The sequence below is a fragment of the Acomys minous genome (genome assembly GCF_964271855.1).
Source record: "Acomys minous genome assembly, chromosome: 4".
Taxonomy (NCBI): Eukaryota; Metazoa; Chordata; class Mammalia; order Rodentia; family Muridae; genus Acomys; species Acomys minous.
In genome coordinates this window covers 14,009,914-14,034,273 of record NC_140486.1, presented here as the reverse complement: position 1 = coordinate 14,034,273, position 24,360 = coordinate 14,009,914, and the positions used below count along the sequence as shown (strand labels likewise).

Here is a 24,360-nt window from a genome sequence, read left to right as displayed (position 1 = left end):
TCCAGAGCAGACCCCAGGTCTCTGAGCTCAGAGATAACTTGAGCAGGGTCTCTCTTTGGTTCCTGTAAACATGTTCCTGACAGGGAAACCATGAGTGACAAATTACTCTGTAGGAAGTCTACACAAATCAACCCTTCAGCAGGGAATTGAAAACAAGCTCCAACTGTCCATTGGCTGACCTTTGCTTGAACATGTCTCAACAACCCATCCACCATCTTCTGCACCCACCTCGATGGTGGGCAGAGGAGGCCGCTCATCTCAGCTTCAAGTGCTACCATGGGAAACAAAAGAAAAATGAGAGAGTCTTGAAAGCAAGTCTTACCTCTCAGGTGTCCAGGAAGGGGGCCTGGGGTGAGCTGTGACCACAGGCGGGTGTCAATGCTGGTGTCTGGCATCTTACCGGAAGCTGCAGAATACCTGAGTTGCATCTCAGAACCCTCTGCCCCTGTGTGGGCACAGGCCTTTCAGGGCATTTTCTGTCTGCAGTAGTGAATGCCATTCTGGATAACAGCTCGGCATTAGATTTCTTGGCCTTGGTTTAGCAGACTGACTCAAGTCACCATCCAGATCATCTCTGTAAGTGGGTTGAATGGCTGGATCCAACATTGTTGTGTTTTTGAAAGATGTTACGTAGAATTCTATATTTAACCGTGTACCCCCTCACCCATCCCCTTGTGACCTAAAGTAGAGAACTAATCTTTTCCTATCAGCACATTAGTTGTAGAATTGTTGAATGTCAAAAAGGGAGAAGCTTACATGGGGCACTGAGTTGCAGCTCTCTACCTAGAGATGAGAAGGCAGAAGTCCCGAGAAAGGAGGCAAACAAAAGTCATGCAGCAAGGACTGCAGCCAGGGTCACAGGGAAGGTGGCAACATACTAAAAGTGGAGCAAAAATAAAATTTAAAAAAAAATGGCACTAGACTTCAAGAGATGAGAAATAGCAACTTCTGAGATGCTTAGGGTAGGGAGTCAGGATGATTCCAGAAGGGCCTGCGTTGAAGGCGTATGAAGGTAGAGGGAGTACCACGAATGTAGTCCGGGCAGGGGTATGTGCTCCACAGACTAAGTGGTCCATTGTTGCTGACTCACAAAACACATGTGATCTTCTAGCAGATATGCAGTGTACAGATTTTCCTCTGTAACATGATCGAGTGCCTTACAGAGCCTATCTGTGGCAGAACCAGGGCTCAGCACACTGGATACTGTTTTAGATTGCACCGGACTTGTTAATGGCCTTAGCGTTCTATACTGTAGAAGGGTCCTCATGCTCAGCCAAGGAGTCTGGACTTGATTTGACGAGTGGTGAATAGCTATTTAACTTTTTGAAAAGGTAAAAATGTAATCACAGCATTGACTTAAAAGCTTAATCTGGCAAGGGTGTAAGGATAAATTTGATACTCCAGGACCACGTCAAGGCAGCCACTCAGAACAGCTCATGGCTCAGAGATCCCAGTCCTAAGAGATGCTGAAGTGACTTGGAAAGTTATATGCAAAGGTCGGGTAGCCAGTCAGCAATATAGTGGACGTTCAAATTCAGTGTTTTAATGCCTGCATCCTAGATTCCAGTTCTAAGTGGGAGGGAAGCTACCATTGGAAGAACTAGGTTACAGTGGCATTGCTCCATCCTTGTGGGTGGATACGCAGTACTGTGCACTAAGTTACGGTGGCATCACTCCATCCCTGTGGGTGGATACTCAGTAGTATACACTCCTCACAGGCCTATTCAAAGGTATGTGGGAGTCTAAGAAGTGAGTTTCTCTCACTTGAGCTTACATGACACTACTTGTCATGATTGTCACCAGATCAAGTGAGAACTTACAGCCATCTCCATTAGTTGTCCTCCAAAAAGACTCAGATACAAAAATAAATGCGTGAGTATGTCCGTGTGTGTGTGTGTGTGTGTGTGTGTGTGTGTGTGTGTGTGTGTGTGTGTGTACGCGTGCACTGCAGCCTCTGCATTCTTCAATTGCTCTCCAACTTCTTCTCAGCTAGAATGGCTGGCCAGCAAGCCCCAGGGATACTCTTTTTTCCTTACTTCCCCTGTGCTGGGATTATATGTGCGCACACTGCGTCCAGCCTTTTAGGTACATACAGAGGATCCGAACTCAGGTCTTCATGCTTGTGCAGTGAGCACACTTCTGATAGATAGCTGTGACTTTGATGAAATCCTGGCTGTGTATCTGCTTCCTCATCCTGCTCGGGTTTCTTATTTCACTCCTTTGATTCTTCTTGTTGATGGTGGTTTTGTTTGGTTGTTTTGTTTTGTTTTCTTCTTGACACTTGTCACATAAACTAGCCCCTTTGTTTTTCTTGGCCACTGGTCTTTGGACTAGGCTGGCTGGCTCCCAAAGCATCTTACCTCTTGTATGAATCATTCCCTTCCCTGAGCAGCATTTGTCCTTCCTCAGGGTTATGCAAAGTAATTGTCACCTTATCACTGAGAGTGAAAAGTGATAAGGATCACTGCTTTGTGCCTTATTTGTCTTTGCCAAGGAAGATGTTTTTACCTGGATCCCCTTATGTTCCAATTTCCTGTGTGTGCTGTGCTTCTGTAGGAAGCCTCGGGGCACTAACATGTTCCTGCCCCAACTGAGCTATTTCATTCTACCTCCCCTGGATCCTTGTTAAAAGGGGCTGTATGTACCTCTTCATTCCAAGTGACTCTCTGCTGAGGATCAGGGCTCAGTGCATCCTCTGTCCATTCCCTTATTTGGGGATAAACACTGAGCAAAGCTCCAAAGTCTTGGGTGTGACTGCCCAGTCTGGTTCTCCTTATATACAGGGAGCTCTCAGGGTAACACCAGAGAAGGGGGGTGGCCCAAGTGATACAGCAGTGACTGTTCACAGGGTGCAAAGCCAAGCTATGTTCCCAGCCATCGTGTGCTTCCTATCAGTTCTCTAAGGACTTAACATCGAGAGCAGAGGTGGCACCTGACATTGTCTCTGCGGTCCAGTAGATATAACACAAAGCAAAAACAAAACAACGTGAATGAAAATGGAGGCTGGAGAGATGGCTCAGCATCTTAAGAGCACTTGCAGAGGACCTGGGTTTGGTTCCCAGCACCCACGCTGTGACTCATAACCATCTGTAACTCCACTTTTAGGGGATTGTCTTCTGGCTTCCACGGGCACCAGGAACACACATGGTGTACACAACATAAAAGCAGGCAAAGATTCATGATGGATGGATGGATAGATACATAGATGGATGAAAACTGACCACATTCATGAGCCTGTTTGGAGGCTTCCATCCTGTGCCCCTTGGGCCCCTTTTTGGGTGTCCATGTTTAGGAGCTGAGACGTCATGCTCTGTGCTAACTGGGACTGACTTGTTGATCACTTTCTTTACCCCCACTGCCTGCCCCAGATCCTTCCCCTGACCTTTCCATGCAGTCACTCCTCCAGCTGGGCTCTCCGCTCTTTCTAGTCCCTCTCAAGTTGGACAGGCCACTTTACATCATCACACCTTGTCCAGTTTCTCTGTGTTGGCCCTGACCTGGAGACAGCTGGCATTTTTTTTTTAAACTACCCATGCAATAGCTCCAGTAAGTAGCAAAACAGGGCCGGCAAGCATGAAAGCTTCTCAGTTACTCTGTGCTCACTCTGTCCAGGAAACCATAGGACCAGGCACTTGGAGGTTTTAATATAAAAATCCTGAGTTTTAAGTATGTCTTCATTTAGGAAAGGAGGGGTTAGATCCACTGAACCCTAAGTTGCTTTTCGTTTGTCAGTTGATGCTGAGCACAGATGTGGTAGTAGGCACTGTTGTCACGGCTGAAGTAGGATGCCAGCTTTCCTTGTGGTTCTGGGAACTGTTGACTTCACCACCATAAGCAATTTCCTACCCTAAAGTTTTCCCAGATGTTTGTCGTTCCTTTCTGCTTTGAGTCCCTGTGTCCCTTGGGGACATAGAGGTGTGTGCCTTTCATTTCTTTTTTTTTTTTTTTTAATTTATTCTTGTTACATCTCAATGGTATCCCATCCTTGTATCCTCCCATTCTTCCCTCCCTCCCATTTTCCCCTTATTCCCCTCCCCTATGACAGTTCCTGAGGGGGATTACCTCCTCCTCTATATGATCATAGGGTATCAAGTCTCTTCTTGGTAACCTGCTGTCCTTCCTCTGAGTGCCATCAGGTCTCCCCGTCCAGGGGATATGGTCAGAGGTGAGGCACCAGAGTGTGTGAGAAAGTAATATCCCACTCTCCACTCTACTGTGGAGAGTGTTCTGTCCATTGTCTAGATCTGGGTAGGGGTTTAAGGTTTACCGCCTGTATTGTCCTTGTCTGGTGCCTAGTTTGAGTGGGACCCCTGTGCCCAAATCTGCCTATCATAATGTTCTATTTGTAGGCTTCTAGGACCCTCTGGGTCCTACTACTTTGCCTTTCTCCCATGAATCTCACATCTAGAGTCCCACTAGTATGTCCTCTCTTCTGTCTCTGTTTCCTGGTAAGTGAAGGCTTTCGTGGGACATGCCCGTTGGGCTAATATGCAGATATAAGTGAGTATATACCATTTGAGTCTTTCTGCTTCTGAGTTAACTCACTCATTATGATCAAAACTACTCAGGAAATAGATAACTATGCCTTTCATTTCTTAATTGCCTTCCGACCTTGTATCTTAAAAGAATGACTGTAGTTGTGCTTATCTGATGTGATAGTTCCTGACTGGAATTTAGTCTTTCATCCCTTTTGTTGCAGTCCTTTGACTTGACAGGAGATCAGGCTGGTGGTGTGCCCTTTGTGTAATACATATGAACAGAAATGTTCAAATCTGTACCACCAGCAGGTAGCTAGACTTAATACAAGAGGTCCTTGTTCTTAAAAGAAAACATCTAGGAAACCCTTGGCAGAGAGTAAGCCTGTTGGAGGAACAATGAAAGGATATGTATGTAAATTCTTAGGATAATAGGCAAGCATCTGCACGGTAAGCCGCTGGCCACACTGCTCTTCCTCTCGGTGATGGAGGGCCTGTGCTGTTGGAGAGCCCTGATCAGATCTTCTTTCTTCCTCCCTCCAGAGCTTGTGTGGGGCTATGAGGGAGGGCAGACTATACAGTTACTCACGTGTCTCCCCGAAAGGTGCCTCGTACCTGATTCCTCCCCATCAGAGTCCCTGGCAAGCAGCAGCTGGCTGGTGACTGATCGGAGCTCTTTCCCTTCCAGAGATGAAAAGAACCAGTCCATTATAGTGAGCGGAGAGTCTGGAGCAGGGAAGACGGTGTCAGCCAAGTATGCCATGCGCTATTTTGCCACAGTTGGTGGCTCAGCCAGTGATACCAACATTGAAGAGAAGGTCCTGGCGTCCAGTCCCATCATGGAGGTAAAGCCTGCCCGGGGGGTCCCCAGGGGTTGAATGTGGCATGGGCGATGAGGAGAATCTTTGAAGCAGCCCACCTAGGCAGCATGCACACCCTCCTCTGTCAGGGGAGAGATGGTGAAGATGCCTCTGAAACCTCAGATTTGAAGGTAATGACCTCGTTGTGTCCTGCAGGGCCCCATGTTGACTAGAATGTCTTCATGTTCTCTGCATCCTTGGACTGTGTGCCCTTGCCTGCCTGCTGCCCTCCCTTTCTTGCTGCCATCATGGGTCAGATAATTAGCATTTCACCCGCCCAGTAGATGCTTTGAAGAACTTTCTGCATAAGAAGGCAGTTCTACTGGAGGCTGAGGCAGGCTCCAGAGAAATTGGTTGCTTTCGTCTTTGTGGAGAAGGGTGATGGAGAAACAGCATCATTTCAGGAACAGTTACCTGTGACAGCATGAAGCAGCCAACGGCACACTCTGTCTGTTTCTTCACCATGCCAGGGTCCTGTCAGTAGCCAGGACATTATGACAGGACCATGGGTTGGGTGGTCTCAGAGAACTTGAGTTCAGACTAAGGTTGTTCCTAAACATTAGATCTTTCTATAACTCATAGCAGTTTAGAGTCAGGTATCTCTATGTCTGTCTGTCTGTCTGTCTGTCTGTCTGTCTGTCTGTCTATCTATTTACCTATCTATCACTCCCTAGCTCTAACTCTCCTCTTGAAAGGATTTATTCTGGACTAAATTTAGTAGGACTAAATGTCTTCATAGTCAGGGTCACTTTGGTTCTCCCACTGTTTTAGTTTCCTCCTTTTGCTGGCTGGGAGTGACTTGAAAGAAGATAGCATTTATTTTATTTTAAATGGTAACTCAGAGCAGGAATCTGAAACAGCAACCATGGAGGAATGCTGCTCCCCTCGTGCTTAGCTATCGTTTTTACATGGCTCCACTAGGACTTGCCTCAGGAATGGTTCTGCCCATGGTGGGCTGGACCTTCCTTCATCAATTAATAATCAAAACAGTCTCTAGCAGACTTGCCCAGACCCATCTGATCCAGGTAATTTCTAAGTTGGGGATTTCCATTGAAATGACTCTAGGCCATGGTAAGCTGGCAATCAAAGCTCCCTACCACACCCACTCTTGAAGCCACTGCTCTTTTTATTGCCAGTGTTACATTCAGCTTATGCTTTCTCCGGGCTGGGCAGTCCCTTTCTTTAACTAAGAAAAGAATATAGAAGCATTATGCAGGGCAAAAATGACCCCCAGCCCAACCAAAAGCTACACACACTTGTGTTTCTACCTTCTGTGTGCTAATCCTACCATCACCAGCATGGCAGCCACAGAAGAGTGATGTGGAATGCTAACAGTGATGTGCAGTGAAGGTGTTGACAAGCCACAGAGAAGGTCGCAGGATTGTCTGTTGAGCTAACTTCTTGAAAGAGTCTAAGCCTGGAAACACTCCGGGAACAAAAGGAGGGGAAGGGTGCAGGAAGAAGGGGAAAGGACGATGCTGACACGAGTGTGAGCAGCCCCTGTGGAGATGGATATCCCCAACAGGCTGGTCACAGAAGCCTGAAAGCCCCTCAGGTGCCAAGTGACATGTGTGTGTTTTGGTAACTATGCTAGTGACTGTGTCTTTTTTTTTTTTTATCAAGTTTCTTTGGAAAAGCAGTTTCATTGCTTTCGTGGTTTGTTAGTACACATAAAACTTCATTGTTGAGGGGAAAGAGCTGTGTTGCTAACAGAGTGTCTCCCTGGCTGGATTATGTGTGCTGAAGACATCTTCCCTGGTGGCACTAGGCTCTTCCTGTTGTTTCTGTGGGGAGAGGGGGTGGGATTCACTGACACTGAGACCCCTAGCTACTTGGCACAAATGCCTGGTGGTAAGGGAAGATTCCTATCCATTCTGTGCTCCTTCCTCTCTGCCAGTAATATGGACTTCCCTTAAATTCAGAGGCCTTTTGGGAGGGAGGGAAGGAAGAAGGAAGGGGAAAAAAGAAAGCAACTATGATTATTGTTTGGGAGTCTTGTTAAAGCTTGGGGTGCTGGACTATACATCCAGCCTGTATATAACCTATATACAACTATACAACCCTGTCTTGAAAAACGAAACCAAACCAAACCAAAAGAACAAAAGGGGCCTTTTTATAATGTTTTTTTTTAATTGTATAAAATATACCTAGCAAAACATTCCACTTTAGGTGCATGGCTCAGAGGCATGAGACATGTTCATCGTTTGTATATCCACCACTACCATGTTTCCATAGTGGTCCCATCATCCCAGGAATGGGATGCCCTGTTCCCATTGAACAATTACATTTCCCTTCCCCAGGTCCTTTTCAACCTCTTGTCTTTGACTTTACTACTCTGGGGACTCCATGTGAGTGGCACAATGTAATACTGGTCCATGAGTATCTGGCTAACTTTACTTGGCATGATGTCTTTAAGGCTCACCCATATTTTAGCATTTATCAGTACTTTGTTCTTTTTATGGCTGGCAACCTCATTACACAAATTCACCATGATTTGTTTAGCCATTTCTCTTCTGGTGGTATGTGGTTGTTTCTGCCTCTTGGCTAGCATTAATTAATACTCCTAGGTATATTGATATGGAAGTTATTGATTTAATTAATAATTTAAAGTATGTATTATCCATTACAGCCTGAGTAGACTGTTGTGTTCTGTGGGAAGGATGCTTTGACATGCTAGAAGCATAAGAGCAACAGGCTTCCCCACCCCACCCCACCCCCCTGAGGCCCAGGTCTGGTTAGTCGCTAGGGTCTGAAATGAGGAGTGGAGACAGGCACTAATCATGAATGTCATTGTTTGTGCCCTAGACATTAACTCTCTGCCTTGTGCAGCCTTGCTGTTTCGAAGCCTTCCACTTAAGTGCTGAGAGCTCCTTCCATTAAACTGGAGCCGTTAGTGCTATCTCTGGGGGAAAGCTTGGATTTGGTTGAGAAGAGGGGGCAGCAGAATCAGAAGGAACCCTGGCTGGGAACCGAGTTTGGCCAACAGAAAATGAGAAGCTTTTGCTCTGACAAAGTTGAGAGTACAACTTTTCTTTTTATGTATTTATTTATTTATTTATTTGGTTTTTTGAGACAGGGTTTCTCTGTGTAGCCTTGGCTGTCCTGGACTCCCTTTGTAGACCAGGCTGGCCTCGAACTCACAGCAATCCGCCTGCCTCTGCCTCCCGAGTGCTGGGATTAAAGGCGTGTGCCACCATGCCTGGCCTGAGAGCACAACTTTTCAAATGTTCCAGGTCTGGCCTTGCGGTGTGTCAGAAAGTCATCAGTGTGTGGTTCCTCAGGGGGTCTCAATTAGGAGCAGCTGATTACCGGATGTTCTGCACAGTCCCTGGGAGGAGTTCCCCTTGCTTTTGATGCAGACACCTCCCGGGGAGGCCAAACTGGTCATAGCCTAAGCAGGCCAAAGTCCCAGCGGGCTGAGCTGAGTGGCAGCTCTTGAATTATGCAGACTGGAGGCTGGGCTGGGATTTGCTGGGGAAGACTGGTGTGATTTGTTGGCAGTGCTAGCATGTGTGCTGACCCCATTTTTCCTAACAGCTCGTGAGCATCTTAGGAGGGATTTGTTCCTAAGTCGGCCCTGATTAGGAGAGCATTGCTAATCAGGAGACCAGGGTAGGAGCAGGGACAGAACCCAAGTGCCGGCCAGAGGGTCATGAAACCAGACATACAACTCTGAAAGCCACAGATGCTTCCCCTGCTCAAAGGAGAAAGGTTAGATAGAGGTAGAGCGAAATAATGTAATCAGGTCGCACTTTACACGAACTGCTCTGTTAGTCAAGAAGAGTGTTGACTTGAGAATGATCAGGCATAGGAAACCTATAAGAGATAGTCGACGTTATCCAGGGCAGAGGCAGCGGTGATGTGGTCAGGTCCATGCAGTGTGACAGACAGAAAGTAAAGCTGGTTGGCCATGGGACATCAGGCTGGATACACTGGGAGTGGTAGGTAGAGATGTGTCTTCAGCTCCATCATCACCTCCTTAATCTTGGAGACCAGCCGGGGCTGGAAACTAGCAGGTAGAAGTAGTTGGACTGTTGGTTGGATATGGTTGGCCTGGACGTGAGGGTGGGCTTGGACCTTTCTTTCAACCTCTTGGCACTTCATGTTTTCTGGACCACTAAAAAGTTCCAGTGGGCTTTTCCAAGTGTTTTTTTTTCACCACCTAAAAATATGAATAAACAGGAGATTAAAATAAGAAAAATCTATTATTGATATGTTAGTTTTGTGACTTATAGCCACTGAATAGTCATCTAAGAGCGATTTTTTAATGACTGATTTTAAAGAGTATTCTGGGCTGGATGGGATGGCACACGCCTTTAATTCCAAAACTCAGGAGGATTGCTGTGAGTTGGAGGCCAGACTAGTCTATATAGCAAATTCAAAAATAAAAATATTTGCAGTGTTTAGTCTATGGCCTGGCTGTGTAGGAGATGATCCTGTCTGCCCTAGTAATGAGTTGTGTAATGTAATGAGTGTCATTTGGTGGCCTTTCTAGGAAGTGTCATCCACCAGTGGGGAAAAGCATTCGGCTGCTTGATTGCATGAGGGCTCGAAGTCAGTTAAGCACAGCAGGTCTTTTCTCTCACAGCACGAGCGCTGAGCTGGTGGCTCCAGAACATCAGAGCCAGGGTCTCTGACTGTCTAGGCCCAGAGTGGCTGGTGAAGCCATCACACGTATATTCTAGATGGAAAAGCAGAAGAGGAGTGGAGGGTTAAAGTGTCTGTTACCTGCTGTGTCTCCTTTAAAAAGTCTTCTACTCAACCAATGACTTTTAAAGGTGGCCAGCAATTGTGAAAGGGCCTGAAAATTGAGGTTGGGTTTAGTTTAGTTTTAAACAAACAAAGCAGAACTTCTCACTCATCCCGTTGCCTTCACAGTAGCAGAGGCCTGTGTGTGGAAGGAAAGAAGGCCGCCACAGGCCTACCGTCTTGAAGTCAAGAAGCCCATGGGGATAGGGAGGGGGTGGGTGGGAGCGGTGCCTGTGCACTTTGCCTGATTGAGCTGTCTTCCCAGCCCCTTGCCTTCACGTCTCACACATTTCTATTGTCTGTTAATCCAGGCCATTGGGAATGCCAAGACCACTCGCAATGACAACAGCAGCCGCTTTGGGAAGTTCATTGAGATTGGCTTTGATAAAAAGTACCACATCATTGGGGCCAACATGAGGACCTACTTGCTGGAGAAGTCCAGGGTGGTCTTCCAGGTGAGGGCAGGGCTCGGCCATTTGTATTTTGCTGCCGTCATTGTTCCATCAACTCCTTGTGCTCACAGAGCAGCCCGTCTTTCGGCCTGGGATCAGCATCCTTATTTTCTTTCTCCTTTTTCGTAATAAATATTCATGTGGACTAAAGCGCCGGGTCTCCATAAATCTTTTACACAGTATTGCTTTGCTTATTGTGTCTTACCAATGCTAGATCCGAGGATAAAGAACAGGCAGTCCTCTTGTGGCTTTACAGAGAATGTTAAAGACACAGGCTGGGTTTCAGCTTTCAGGGAACCTGCTGGCTTTGTGGGTCAAAACATGGGTGTGGCTTGATGGGTAGGCATATATGCTGAAAGAACACACACACACACACACACACACACACACACACACACACACACACACACGCACAAGTGCACACATGGCCACATATTTGTGTGTATTCTTCCCCATCATGGTCCTTGACTGTTTTCTGTCCACCCTCCTTTTCCTCCTACTCAGCTCTCCTTGACCTCCACCTGACCCCTTTCTTCCTGCTTCTGGTAAAGGTCAGTGCTACTAGCGACCTCCACTATCATTGTCCTGTAGCAGCTTGGCCTTCTCACCACTGGACTGAGGTAGCCTGATTTTGTGGTGACAGTGGTGGCCTTATTCAAGTCTCCAGCTTGCTTTTCCTTGTGCCCAGTGGCTTCAGCTGTCCTCAGGGACCCCCAGAGACCCCTGAGTTCTTTCTTAGTGATGACTCCTTGCTAATGGGTAACAAATATTTCATGACCTTTTAGACCAGCTCCCGCTTCCCTCACAGCTTGCCTGGGTAGTCCTTTCCTTCACTGCAGCTCGGTTGGGTGGGCTGACACATTGTCTGCACTCCATCCTGGGTTTGAACTCTCCTCTTCCATGGCTTTCTCTACCAAGGCTTCCTAAATATGTGTACGACACCACCCCCAGCCACACCCCACTGATTTACGATCATTCGAGGCGTGAGTGTCCACTCAAAGTCCCCAGGGACCTTCCTGACTGCCTGGCCCAGCAGAGTGGGCAAGCTCGGCTTTAACATAGTTCCAAGTCGCACTGGAGAAAGAGGGCTTCCAACCAGGAAGTGAAGGTCTGAGGAGTGTCAGTCAAACGGCAAGAAAGATAGTGTTTGCTAACTGACCCACCATTTTTGTGTGGCACTGGTGTTTAGGGTTGAAAGAAGAGGAAATGCCTGCCTCCACATAAGCCCGGAGGCAAAAGTGCTCCTAGGAGAAGACCCTGTTACAGCAAATGGGAAATAAGGCAACTGAAACTGTGGGCTGGGGCAAGGATGAAAACCCTGAGGGCGGGCAGTTGGTCTCAGCTTATGCCACTTGACTGGAACATCTAGAATCAGGGTGGCTGAGGGGCGGGCCCTGGGAATCACCACCTAAAGCTGACCTCCTTTTCTTCCCCCAGGCAGAAGATGAGAGGAATTACCACATCTTTTACCAGCTCTGTGCCGCTGCCAGCCTTCCTGAATTTAAAGAGCTTGCTTTAAGTAAGTCAGCAGGTACACAGGGTCCTCTGCAAGGGCAGCCACTGTAGCAGGCAGCTAGCTCTACCCAGAGCCCTCAGTTGCGGCTTCTTGTCTCAGCTGTGTCCCTGTGTGGTCCTGTACCTTAGTCCCCTCAGAATCTCACTGCCAGTTAGTAAAGCAGGGCTAACTACATACTGTATCCAGGCTACCTGCAAGAGATGAGCTGTAGAGATGGGGGTGTATTGTGAAGAGCAGGGGTCACCACTTTAAGAGATGTGTCACAGGGCTGATGGTTCCATCATTGAAGTGCTCCCCACACAAGCATGAGGACCTGCACGCCATGCATGAATCCATGTCATTAACTCCAGGACAGGGGAAGGGAGAGGCAATGTCCTGAAGTTCTGTGGCCAACCAGTCTGCCTAGCTGCAATAGATGGGACCAAGCTCAGTAAGAGGCTCTGTGTCAAGCAATAGGGGAGAGACGTGATCAAGGAAGTCACCCAATATGACCCTTGCCTCTATGGATGGATATATACCTGCACACGCATGCGTGTATACAGCATAGCATACACATAGATTCTTTTTTGAGGAAAAAAATGCACTTCTTGTTTCTGCATCTGGGGACCTGGAGATTTATATTATACTGTACATTACTTTACCATGACCAGTGTGTGTTATGTCATATTTTAGGGTTGGGACAGAAAGGATGAGAACAGTGCTGGCCATGGTGGGGAAGGCTACAGAGTACACAGAGGAGACTTAAGTCACCACAGAGTCACAGTTGAGACAAGTGAGATTCGGTAGTGCAAAAACTGTGGATCCTTTCTGAACAGGCATGGAAGCTTCCAGCATATCCATGTTGGAGCACTGGGGAGAAGTGGGGCAACCAAAAGTGCCTCACCACCTCTACAGCCAGTCCAGTGACTCACTTGTCCCTTATCAAATGGGACACCCCCCCCCCCATGAATGCATTAGCAAGTCCCCCTTGCTTTGAGGCATTGATATGAAGACAAAGTAGTAGGCAGGCTTTCATTCCTGGCATCTCTCCTTGGACTGGAGCCCTACTTGATCTGTCTGGGAACGGATAGAGTCTTGGTTTTGAGACCTCAGACAGGCCAGCCTGGAACTGAGCAACATTCTATCCTCGGCCTATTATCTGTACTTGGGTCTGTGTAAGAGGAGTCTTGCCTAAAAGTTGATGTGAAGATCTGGTCTATTGGCAAAGGTTGGTTGGTCTTTGCAGCTCTGTGATAAACAGATTGCTGAGGCTATGGCCCCCAGATCTTAGCTCTCCTAAGGATTCCAGCACCACATCCAGCCATGTCACCAGTAGCTGAAATCCAATCAAATGGTGTCTTAGTCAGTGTCCCGTTGCTGTGAAGAGACACCATGACCACAGCAGCTCTTATAAAAGAAAGAATTTAATTGGGGGCTTGCTTACAGTTTCAGAGGTTTTTGTTTGTTTGCTTGTTTGTTTGTTTGTTTTATCATGGTGGCATGCATCATGTTGGAGCAGTGGCTGAGCGCTACATTCTGATCTGTAAGCTGAGAAATAGACACTGGGCTTAGCAATGGCATTTGAAACCACAAACCTCAACCCCACTAACACTTCTTCCAACAAGGCCACACCTCCTTCTAATCCTTTTAAAGAGTGTCACTTCCTGGTGACTAAGCATGAAAATATATAAGCTTTTGGAGGCAACTCTTATTCAAACCCATAAATGGTTCTAGGATTTACTTCCTTCCTACTAAGTTCCTATGGTATTCATTTATGTATCACATGACTCTGGCCACGTTGGTGCAATACTGTGCAACTCAGCTTTGGGTTCTGCCATAAACTTAGCCTGTCAATTACAGTACTCAGTGGGAGGTACTATGTTGCAGGAAGCACGCTCTCCCCTAAGAAGAGTCATAATTTACTTGGAACCTAGAAAAGACTCACTGGATGCCACCACTGTGCTAGTCTGTCCTGTTGTGCAGTTGCTAGCAAGTCTAATCCTTCCAGGGACACCGAACTTTCCAAAGGCAATGAGTGTATGCTACCAGCTGGTCAGGGCAGCTTCTCGGTGACCCTTGCTTGAGCACTGGCCTGGCCTGGGACCTTTTGGGTTGGATATCAGCTCCTGGTCACAACTGGCCAGATACGCAGCTGTGATGTGAACAACTATCACTCTCCTCTTATCTTCCCAGAGTGGGGGTGGGGTTTTCATGGCCTAACCTGTAGAAGCTGGTGTTTTGTTTTTTTTTTAAGGTCAGTTTTATGGAGAATCAGATACAGGCAATACCCACCTGGCTGTCCACTTTGTCCTGAGTGGAACTTTAATAGGGAAGCTGTCTAACTTTTTCATTTACGTGACTGATATTGAGGTTTAAAATGGCTTTTCCTTATTCCCTGTTTGTGCAAGGTACAGACTCCCTGGGCTTCTGCCAGAATTACCCAATTGAATCAATTTCTTACATCTTGGAGAGCATCTTGGAGTGAAATGAAGAGCCCGTGATAAGCTCTTGTGAGGCTCCCTGTGGCCTTGGGCGTGGATTGGCTGCGAGCCCTGAAGCTTGGCTTTGGGTTTCACTGATTAATAGCTGGGAAAGTCGAATAAATGAAGGACTGGCAAGAAGCTCCAGGCAACCCTTTAGACACCGTCACCTTCTCTTGTTCCTAACCTGAAATGCATTATACAAAAGTGTCTATGAGACTGGTGCCCCGGCGTGATTGTGCATTTGTCTGGAGGCGGAGGGCGTGGGTCTGTGTCTTCTCGACCTTACTCTTCCTCCAGCACATTGTTGGTCCTTCTGTTTAAAATGAGCGTGGGGAATCTGGAAACAAAGCACTGTGATAATTTTGTTATAGACTAGGTGCTAGTAAAGTTCCCGTCTTCCTTAAATATATTGCTCAGGGGATTACAGACGTCCCCTTTCCTTTTTACTCTCCTGGAGGTGTTGATACCATTTTATAAGAGTCACTACGGACTTGCACAGGTCAGAGTACAGCCTCCCTGGGTGAGGCCCAGGCTCTCTGACACCGACCTTGATGTTTGGTCCTCTAATCATAGATTGATGGTCTCTTGGTGGTCTGTCGACTGCCTGAGCCAGGGTCTGTCTGGTGAGCCAGTTAATAGGTGTTGTGGTATATATTTCTACTTGGGGGTTCTTAGAAGAGAGGAGGAGGGGGCAAGGAGGAGAGAGAGAGATCAGAAGTGGATGATGAGAAAAGGTGTTGTGGGTAGGAAGGATAGTGAAGCCACGCGGCAGCCAGGCAGGCAGCCAGGGGAGGGCTAACTGTATGCTGCTTGCGTGCCTATTACTACCAGGGTCTGTTGTGTGACGATAACTGCGGACAGGTGGAAGTGGAGGGGAGGGCGATGACCTGGTAGATAGCAGACCAGGTGGCCTCTGCCGCGATGGACCTCAGCCTAAGAAACAGCCCAACCAGACCTGAGTTTGGAAATATGGAGAAAGGGCAGGGGGATGGGGGGGGGTGAGACTCAGATCAGTAGGAATGGGCCCTAGCTGCTGACAGTGGAAGATCTTTTGAAGATGCTGAAAATGCCTTCCCTCCTATGTAGAAGCCAGATGTCCTCCTTTTAGTCTCCAGTGGCTGCTGTCTTGGCTGACATTCAGTAATGAGTTTTAAAAAAAAAATCAAAGTCACTGGGACACTACCAATCAATCATCTCTTTAGTGGAATAATCAAGTATTGGTCTCCCCATCGTGGTAAGCCTGTGTAATGCCCCAGCATGCTGTAGTCCTTGGTTTACAAGTTGAAAAGTGGGAGCAAGTGTAGTAAGTTGTCTTTAGGCCGCGCTGGGAAAGCTGCCAGGTAAGCTGTTTTGAAAAGTGAGTATAAGAGGAGGAATTATTTTATTAGCCCTTCAACTCTGTCCTCGCTCAGCATCCTGAGCTTGTGGAGTAATTAGCTATGAGAGTGCTAAATACATTTTGAGCATAAGTCATAAAAATGTATTTCTGTTGAACCTCTGAGCGGGAGAAGGGAAGGGCTGAGGAGCTACTGTGAGGAGACTGACTGGCATGTGTGGAACACAAGGACAGAGAAGAAAGGGGCGAGCCATGAGTCTGGAGGAGCAGGGGTGGCCACGTCACAATTGGTTGAGAACATTGAGCCTTGGCCTTGACGGCAGCGAGGCTGCTGAAGGGCTTTGTCTAGGTGAGTGCTGTAACTTGAGCTACCAGCTTATGGGTCCATCTGGGAGGATGCAAGCCAAAACACAAAGGTAGGATTAGAATCTTCTGCAACATTCCCCCAGGCCCACAGCAATGGCAGTCAGCAGGAGAAAGGAAAAATACCATAGACACTCTTGGGAGAGAAATTGAAGGGCTTGGAGTTGCTGGGGGAGTGTGGTCAGCTGACGTGCGCATGCCCAGGTCTCGGGAAAAGAATTTAGTGGAGGGCTTTCAGGGAACATGGAAGGGCAGCGTGTGTCCCATCAAACCAAGCGCTTTACACTCCAGGCATGAAGTGCCAGGCACCTCACATTTTGTACTTTCCAGAGATAACTTTTAAACATTGTGCCCATGTGGGAATATGGGCACATGAGTTCCAGTGCCCACAGAGGCCAGAGAGAGGCCAGCCTCAGGTTCTCACGTGTTGGACTGACAGGAGGTTCTGAGCCTCCTGGCATAGACAGAGACTTAGTATCAAGCTTGTATGCCCTGCAAGAGACTTAGTCCATGGTGTTAACTGCCGGGCCATCTCATCAGCATCCCCTCCCCTCCCCCAGTGATTTCTGTTACTGTCAATCATTGTTCTTCGGTCTAGCCTCTAAGGCCAGCCCCTCCGTAGGAACAGATATTAGCATCCACGTGCTTGTTAGGTGTTTGCCCTCTGCTCAGCTTGCCTCTCACATGTAAAACACAGCACTGCCTCCCCTCTCTCAGCAGCTGTCAAGCCTGTCAGAGGCATGGCTGAGGGACAGGGGACCCAGGAAGTGAGAGATCACATAAGGACATCAGCCTCGCCTACCCTTACATCTGAATAGCTCCCGTGTTCTCTGACCTTGTAAAGTAGACAAAGCCAAGTCACCAGCACCCTCCACTGCCCCTCATCTGTCCAGCGTGCCTGTTAGATGAGGCGCTCCTAAGGCCAACAGTATGAGATTCTAGGCGAAGGGTACATTTTCCTTGTTTGTTAGGTCCTTTAAAAACTCAAACATGAATTGAATGCTAGTAAACCGAGCTTCCCGTGCCCTGTTTATCTTACCGATGTGTTCACCATGCCCGTTTTACATGCACACAGCCACACATTTTGAGTATAATACAAAGCTTAGTTTATTATTCTTTCTCATTTTCCATTTTGGATAAAAGAGTATTCTAAAGGAATATACATCCATCCAGCAAAAAGAGAAAAAAGAAAAAAAAAGAAAAAGAAAAATTGATGTGAGCTAGAGTAGATGTCCTCGTAGGCGATCTGTGGGTGATGAGGAATGAAGCTCGCTCCAGTTCTCACGTCTTACCTCCTGCCTCCCACAGCATGTGCAGAGGACTTCTTCTATACAGCCCATGGAGGAAACACAACCATTGAGGGTGTTGATGATGCTGAAGATTTTGAGAAGACTCGACAAGCCCTCACACTCCTGGGTAAGGAACTTCTGGATGAGAGCAGCCAGCAGAAGGTTCTGATCCCACTGAAGGGAGGAAGGGAAGGGGAGGTCTCTCCGGCTTACCTGCTAAGTCCTCTGAGCCTCTTCTCTCTCAGTCCGTAGTACGCAGAGTTTAGAATTTGGAGCTTTCTTGGAAATTGACTTTTGAGCCAGGTACTGCAAAATATCCATCACTTGCTCAGGTGTTGAAACACATGGAGAAAAGCCCAGTGGAGTCGTTCGTGTCTTTGTGTACTGTGGTCTCAGAGGCAATGTGTGTCCCCAGAAAGACCCCTCCCACTGAGCCAGAAGCATCTGAGCCACAGCATCTGAGCAGAGGCAGACCCCAGTGCCCAGGAGCCCTGTGGCACATGCAGTGCTGGTGTGCCCGCCACGTGTGTGGCAGTCTCTGTGACCTTCAGTAGCAGATGGCTTTGGTCGAGCTAGGGAGAATTGTCCCAGTCTGTTTTAGGGGAGAAGCACCCCCAGGCTTGTGAGATGAAGGGTAATTCTTGATTGGGAAGTTAAAACAGTCAATCCTGGGGCCTCCAGCCAGGCAAAAGGAAGTGTAAGGCAGCCTGAAGCTCAGAAAGTGACCCAGGTGGCCATGGAGTCTCCCCCCACCCCTTCTCTGACAGAGATGAAGCATTTGGCATCTCTGTCAGGTTGCTCAAAACAGCATCTGTTCAGTTCTGTGGTATAAGCCAAGCTTTGTCAGTGTCCAAATTGAATGTGAACAAACTGGACACACCCTGGTCCCCTATGGGAAGGAAATAAGGGGCTTGTGTGCTGTGGTCCCAGTGTGGCCACTTCTCTGGGTAGCTGGGACATGAGCAGAACTCATCCTTTGTGCCTGTCAATTATCAGGAGACAGAAAGCACTCAGGCTATTCCAACATGAAAACAGCATCCTTATAACTGGAGTGGCAGTATGTGACTAACTGTGGAAAGGGCCCAAAGTAGACTGTGAGGACCAGAGGTCCAGAGGCAAAGGAAGCATGGTAAGGCTAGTGCAAGGGACACAACATCCCGAGGACTGTCGAATAGAGGAGCCAGAGTTGTACGTGAACTTTAGACCTGACTGGGAGGAGAGGAAAGTGTGCCTGAGGGTAAGGACCAGCACCCCATGCTTGTGCTGAGTGTGGTAGGGCCATAGGCCCAGTGTGAGCTCAGCAGGAAAGCTGTTAGGCTCTCAGGTAAACAGTGATACCTAGAAGGGTCCGGAACCAGCTTGCCCTTACATCACTGAGGGGTCCTTTGTCCAGAACCAGAACGATCTGCCTGATGGCACAGAGCAGTTCACCGAGGGAGGGGAGGACACAGAGAATATCTTAATGTCTGCACCTCTGGCTTCGCCCAGCATCACGCACAGTATTGCTCTCCATGGTCAGGGACTTAGGAGGATACCTGATGGTGAGCAGGACGTGTTCCGCCCAGCCTGCCAGCAGCTGCTGGGAGCTATGAGTGGGAGCTGGCAGGAGGGGGAGGGTACCTCCCAGGCTCCAAGATTAAGACTTTAGTTCTCAAAGTAGATCATTTTTATGAACTTGCTCTAATAAGATTTCATTCCCTACTGTTTAATAAATGCCCTCATTCTTAACTACATAGGTTAGAGATACATTGTCTTAAAAAGAAAAAAAAAAGATAGGAAAGAGTTTGGGCTTTGTGGAATATGTGGCTTCTGTTGCTTCTACTTGTCTCTGCTGCAGTAGCCTGCAAAGAGCTTCAGATACAACAAGTGGGCACGACTGTTACCTGGGTTTGCACAAACAGCCTGCAGGCTGTGGGGCATGGGCTGTGAGCCCTTGTTGTATTCCTTAAGTTTAACTGATGATTTTTTCAAATCTTTAATTTTTTGAGAATTTCTTAAATCACTACTGTATTTACATCATTTCTACTCCTCCTACTCCCCCTCCCCAGCTCATTCTGTGTGCCCCCCCCCACAACACTCATTCTTAAATCCATGGCCTCTTATGTAACTATTACAGTAACAGTATGTGTGTATTCAGACATTCAGTGTCACTTGTATGTGTTAGGACGGAGTTGGGATTATGTAACCTGTCAAGGAGCTCCTATCTGAAGAAACTGACTCCCCCTCCCTCAGTAGCTATTGGTTCCCTGCAGCCCCTCATCTAAGTACGGGACTTGTAGCACATCCCCATCCGCACTGGCATGCCAGCCACTGTGGGCACCGTGTGGGGCTAGTTTAGGCAACCACATGGTTGAGAGTCACAGGCACAGCAGCTTCCATGTCATGCTAGAAGACATGATTACTAGCAGGCACCCTGACTTCTGGCTGTTGCAATCTTTCCTTTTTCTTCTCGGGATTTTCCCTCTGCCTCAGGTATAGGGTTTGCACTGTGGTGTGGGTCACTTACCACTTGCAGTCACTTGTCACTGGGCATTCGGTTTCTGCTTCCCATAGTATGGCACGGATTATTCAGAGGACCCCATGGTAAGAAGGGGCTTTCCTATTGGTGATTATTTTACTTAGATTATGGTGGGCTGTCTACTTGGTGGATTCCTGGGGGTAATCTTTCATCCTAGTAACGCCTGTCTTTCCTCCAATTTATGTACAGGTGCACTAGCTGCTGTAGCTTGAGTAAAACACTGCCTTAGGCATAAGTAGAGTAGCTGATGCCTTAGGCATAAGTAGAGTAGCTGATGCCTTAGGGATAAGTAGAGTAGTTGATACCTTAGGGATAAGTAGAGTAGCTGATGCCTTAGGGATAAGTAGAGTAGCTGATGCCTTAGGTGTAATTAGAGTAGCTGATGCCTTAGGTGTAATTAGAGTAGCTGATGCCTTAGGGATAAGTAGAGTAGCTGATGCCTTAGGGATAAGTAGAGTAGCTGATGCCTTAGGGATAAGTAGAGTAGCTGATGCCTTAGGTGTAATTAGAGTAGCTGATGCCTTAGGCATAAGTAGAATGGCTGATGCCTTAGGCATAAGTAGAGTAGCTGATGCCTTAGGCATAAGTAGAGTGGCTGATGCCTTAGGCATAAGTAGAGTAGCTGATGCCTTAGGGATAAGTAGAGCAGCTGATGCCTTAGGCATAAGTAGAGTAGCCAAGGAGGACTGTGGGGACAACGGCCGTTTCTTCAATGGAAGGCATTTTTACTAGCATCCATCATATTGTTCTGTCAACTTTTTTAATAAGTTTGAGATAATTTGAGATTTAAAAAGAACTAATCTCTCCAAGCTAAATTTAAATTTCAAGAGATCTGCCTTTGGTAATTGATGCAGGCAAATAACAAACTTGATGATCAAATTTGCTGCCACAGTGTTTCTGGGCTGCATGTGTTTTTGTCACTGTTGGGGCACACATAGCAAGATGAGCAGCCACCCTTAGCTGGCATTGGCCATAAGCCAGCTGGCTGGCCAGTCCCTGGAACAGTAATCCCAGGGGTGTGGTAGAGGGTTCTCCTTTTCTTCCCCTGTTGGCCCTGTGTTTGTGTCACAGATGTTTGCAGGATATTAAGTTAGAAGAAAAAAATGACTGCAGATGAATGGCCATCCTTATTAAACTCATAAAACATCCATAAAGTGTCTGGTTGGAATGAAGTTCAAAATGAGTCAGTCCCACGAACGCCTCTCTGCGCTCTCGGGGAAGTTAAAATGATAGTGTGCCCCATCTGTGCGATCCAGACAATCAGTGAGGATATTTCCGCTTCAATCCAGGAGCCCCTTTGCCTCTGAGATGCTACTTTGAGTGGTAATTACTCGGCCTGGCTGGTTTTAGGAGTCATTAACCCTAACCCAGGAGAGAAAAATCAAACAGTTTTTAAAGTCCTTAAGAAGGGTAAAAAGCCCTTTCTATAATAGCACAGATATTGGATGTCATTCATGCATTTTTTTTCCCCCTTCAGGAGTGCGGGAGTCCCATCAAATAAGCATCTTTAAGATAATTGCTTCCATCCTGCATCTTGGGAGTGTGGAGATTCAGGCCGAGCGAGATGGAGATTCCTGCAGCATACCCGTAAGTGGCACCAGAGCTAAAATGTGCACAGTCAGCTCAGATCCTCCCGCCCGATGCCATGGGCATCTGTGCTTGGAGGGCACCCCTTGGTTATTTATTCTAAGCAGTAATGGCTTCTGTTTTCTGGCTGATAATTTTTTTTTTAAAGATCCAATTCATTTTAAATCCGCTTCCGTCAAGTTTCTATCACTGGGGCAAGGGATTTAGTGGCTAGTCAATAAATTTGCCTGATAGGTTTATTTTCTAAGTGCTTTGAATTCTACAACACGTCATCAATCTATTGAGTACCTTGTGGGCTCCAGACTGAAGCCTATGAAGAAAGGAAATGGAGTGTTGGACACCCTAGTTGGTGACTGCTCCTAAAGAGCTTGCATTCTACCTGGGTAGCCCGGATGGGATGGCGCTCGCTGACCTTTTCCCAGTACAAGGCAGAATATTAAGTGAGTCATCTCAGTCAAGGGCCTACCATCAATGACAGCTCCTGAAAGGCTCATAGTAAAGGTCTTTCCCCTGGGCCTATGTCGTGGTTGACATGTGGTAGACAGGACATGGCTGTGTGGAAGGGAGGATGCTGGAGGGAGCTCCTGTTAATGGGCTAGGCAGCAGTTGCCGTGTCCTCTCTGGAAGTTAGTGCTGTTGGCCATGGCTAAAACTGGTACTCTGCCCTTAAATAGGTGCATCTGCCACATTTCCACTTCTGTGCCTATTTGTGAGGAGCCTAGAAGGGAGTACAAAGTATGCTTCTTACTTCTTGGGATGTGGAATTTAAACAACCAGATTCTAGGAAGAGTCCAAAGACGCTAAAGAATTCAGATGTGGGTGCGTGCCCATGCTGGCTGTTTCCGCTTACTGCTGCTGTTTGTGTAGGATTACAGTTAGCAGAAGCTCAAAATTGCCCCTGCCTTTGGGGAGGGAAAGACCCGAACTCTTAATAGGTTCAATAGACCTCCTTCCCAGCCTGCCCTCGAGCCCCACATGAGAGCTTTGAGACTCCCACCTGTACCTCTGAGAAAGGTGAGGATTCGGAAGCTTGCAGCACCCCAGAGCAGTGTCTGATATCTGACATTCACAAGTTGTGGTGCTCGTGATCACTGTGTGGGTGTGTGTGTGTGGGGGGGTGTTCAGCCTACAGTGCAGTAGAGATGGCCGCCATGATGCTTTGGCAGTAAGTAGGGGACTCCGGGGACCGTGGCCTACCTGGTGACCCTAGTATGGAGTGGGTGAGGCTGGTGAAGAGTCGGCCCATTACCATAGGGAGAAAAGTGTGCTTATGGCTCCTATGAGCACCACCCTGCCCCTTCCTAGTAAATACTCCATGTGTCTTTGGGGCAGCTGCGCTCTGCAGGGGGGGGGGCAGGGAAGACTGGGAAGATGAGCACTGACACACTCCTGGCTTGGGCTGGTGGTTGCAAGAGAGACAACAAATCCACCCCATTCTCCCCAGTCATCTTGGAGTCACACTCCTGGCCATGGAGTTTTTGCTTGTATGTATTGGTTTTGGTGTGTGCCTTGCTAGGGATCAAGGTCTTAGGCTCCTCAGCCTGAGCGCCCCAGTTGAGCTACACACTCGGCCCCCTGGCCATGGGTTCTTAGAGCATGCCAAGCCTGAGTTTGCATTCTCCATGCACTGTCTCTCACTTTCTCCCTCCTCATCCTCTCCCCTCCGCCCTCCAGACTGATGAGGGCAATAAGTCTGCTTGTTCTTAGCTACCTATGCACTGAGCCTGTCCAGGCCTCAGTGGCGATAAAAATGAGAGCCGCTGTGGATGAGACAGAGCTCAGTGGGCACCGGTGAGGAGGCAGGCCCTTAGCACCTACACTGGAGGGCCTCACCACTTCTCTAGGCTTGGAGGTGCGGTGTCTCTGATATTATGAGTAGTCCTTCACTCCCGGATGTTCAGATGACGGGGAGTCGTTGTTATCAGCACCTGTTCCCACCACCACCGCTGAACTGTAGGACCATGCCTGATGAATCACTATTCTGCTCAGTACCCTGTGGTACCATGTATTTGTGAGGTCTGTGCAAAGACGGGATGGACCATCTGGACACACAGGGAGGAAGATGGACAATGGATGCAGGTGACAGACAAGATGACCTGAGATGGGAGTCTGGGAGCGCAGGCTGAAGGGCTATGCTGTAAGAGTGATGACAGCACCATGGTTGACAAGGTTCACATCCTGACCCTGCCATTTCGCAGGCATGTAACTTTAGAGATGCTCCCTTACCTCCCTATGTCCACATCCTGGTCTACACAGGGAGTGGAGGGAGAGCGCGGCCCTGCATGGAGGCCTTCATCTGGGGCTGCTGCTGCTGAGTTCTAAACTAGTACCACCCTCCTTGTTTGGGTCACAATGGATCTTAAGAGCACACCTCCTCCTATCTAGAGGGACAAAACCTAAATAAAGCCAGAGACAGGAACCTCTTTCTTGAAGGGCAGAGTGGCCGATGTCCCTGCCAGGACAAGGCCAGGCAGGCTTCTGTCCCAGCACTGCTCCTTCTCATTTACTCAGCTAATTTTTTTTTTTAACCAAAAGACCTGGGCCACCCCCGCACACACACCAGTGACCCAGTGATGCTGAATATGGTGCTGTCCCAAGTGTGAGCTTGGAATATACTGCTGGGAACCATTGTCCTTGTTAAGTTCCTCAGGGCTGTATGTACGTTTGCTGTCTACTTATAAGCGGCGCCTTCTGCTCTGTAGTTTTTATTTTTAATTACAGCATGAGAATGTGTTCATGATTGCCAGGGTTAC

At 47.8% G+C, this 24,360-nt stretch overlaps 1 protein-coding gene across 2 annotated transcripts in view; it reads left to right on the top strand.

Annotated features, from left to right (window-relative positions):
* Positions 1-24,360, top strand: part of MYO5B (myosin VB) — a 291,416-nt gene that overhangs the window by 149,191 nt on the left and 117,865 nt on the right. For both annotated transcript variants that reach the window (XM_084781005.1, XM_084781004.1), the window contains exons 5-9: positions 5,164-5,320; positions 10,396-10,539; positions 11,974-12,055; positions 17,522-17,629; positions 21,498-21,607. In XM_084781005.1, coding sequence (XP_084637131.1) covers positions 5,164-5,320; positions 10,396-10,539; positions 11,974-12,055; positions 17,522-17,629; positions 21,498-21,607 — 601 coding nt within the window. The remainder of the gene's footprint in view (positions 1-5,163; positions 5,321-10,395; positions 10,540-11,973; positions 12,056-17,521; positions 17,630-21,497; positions 21,608-24,360) is intronic.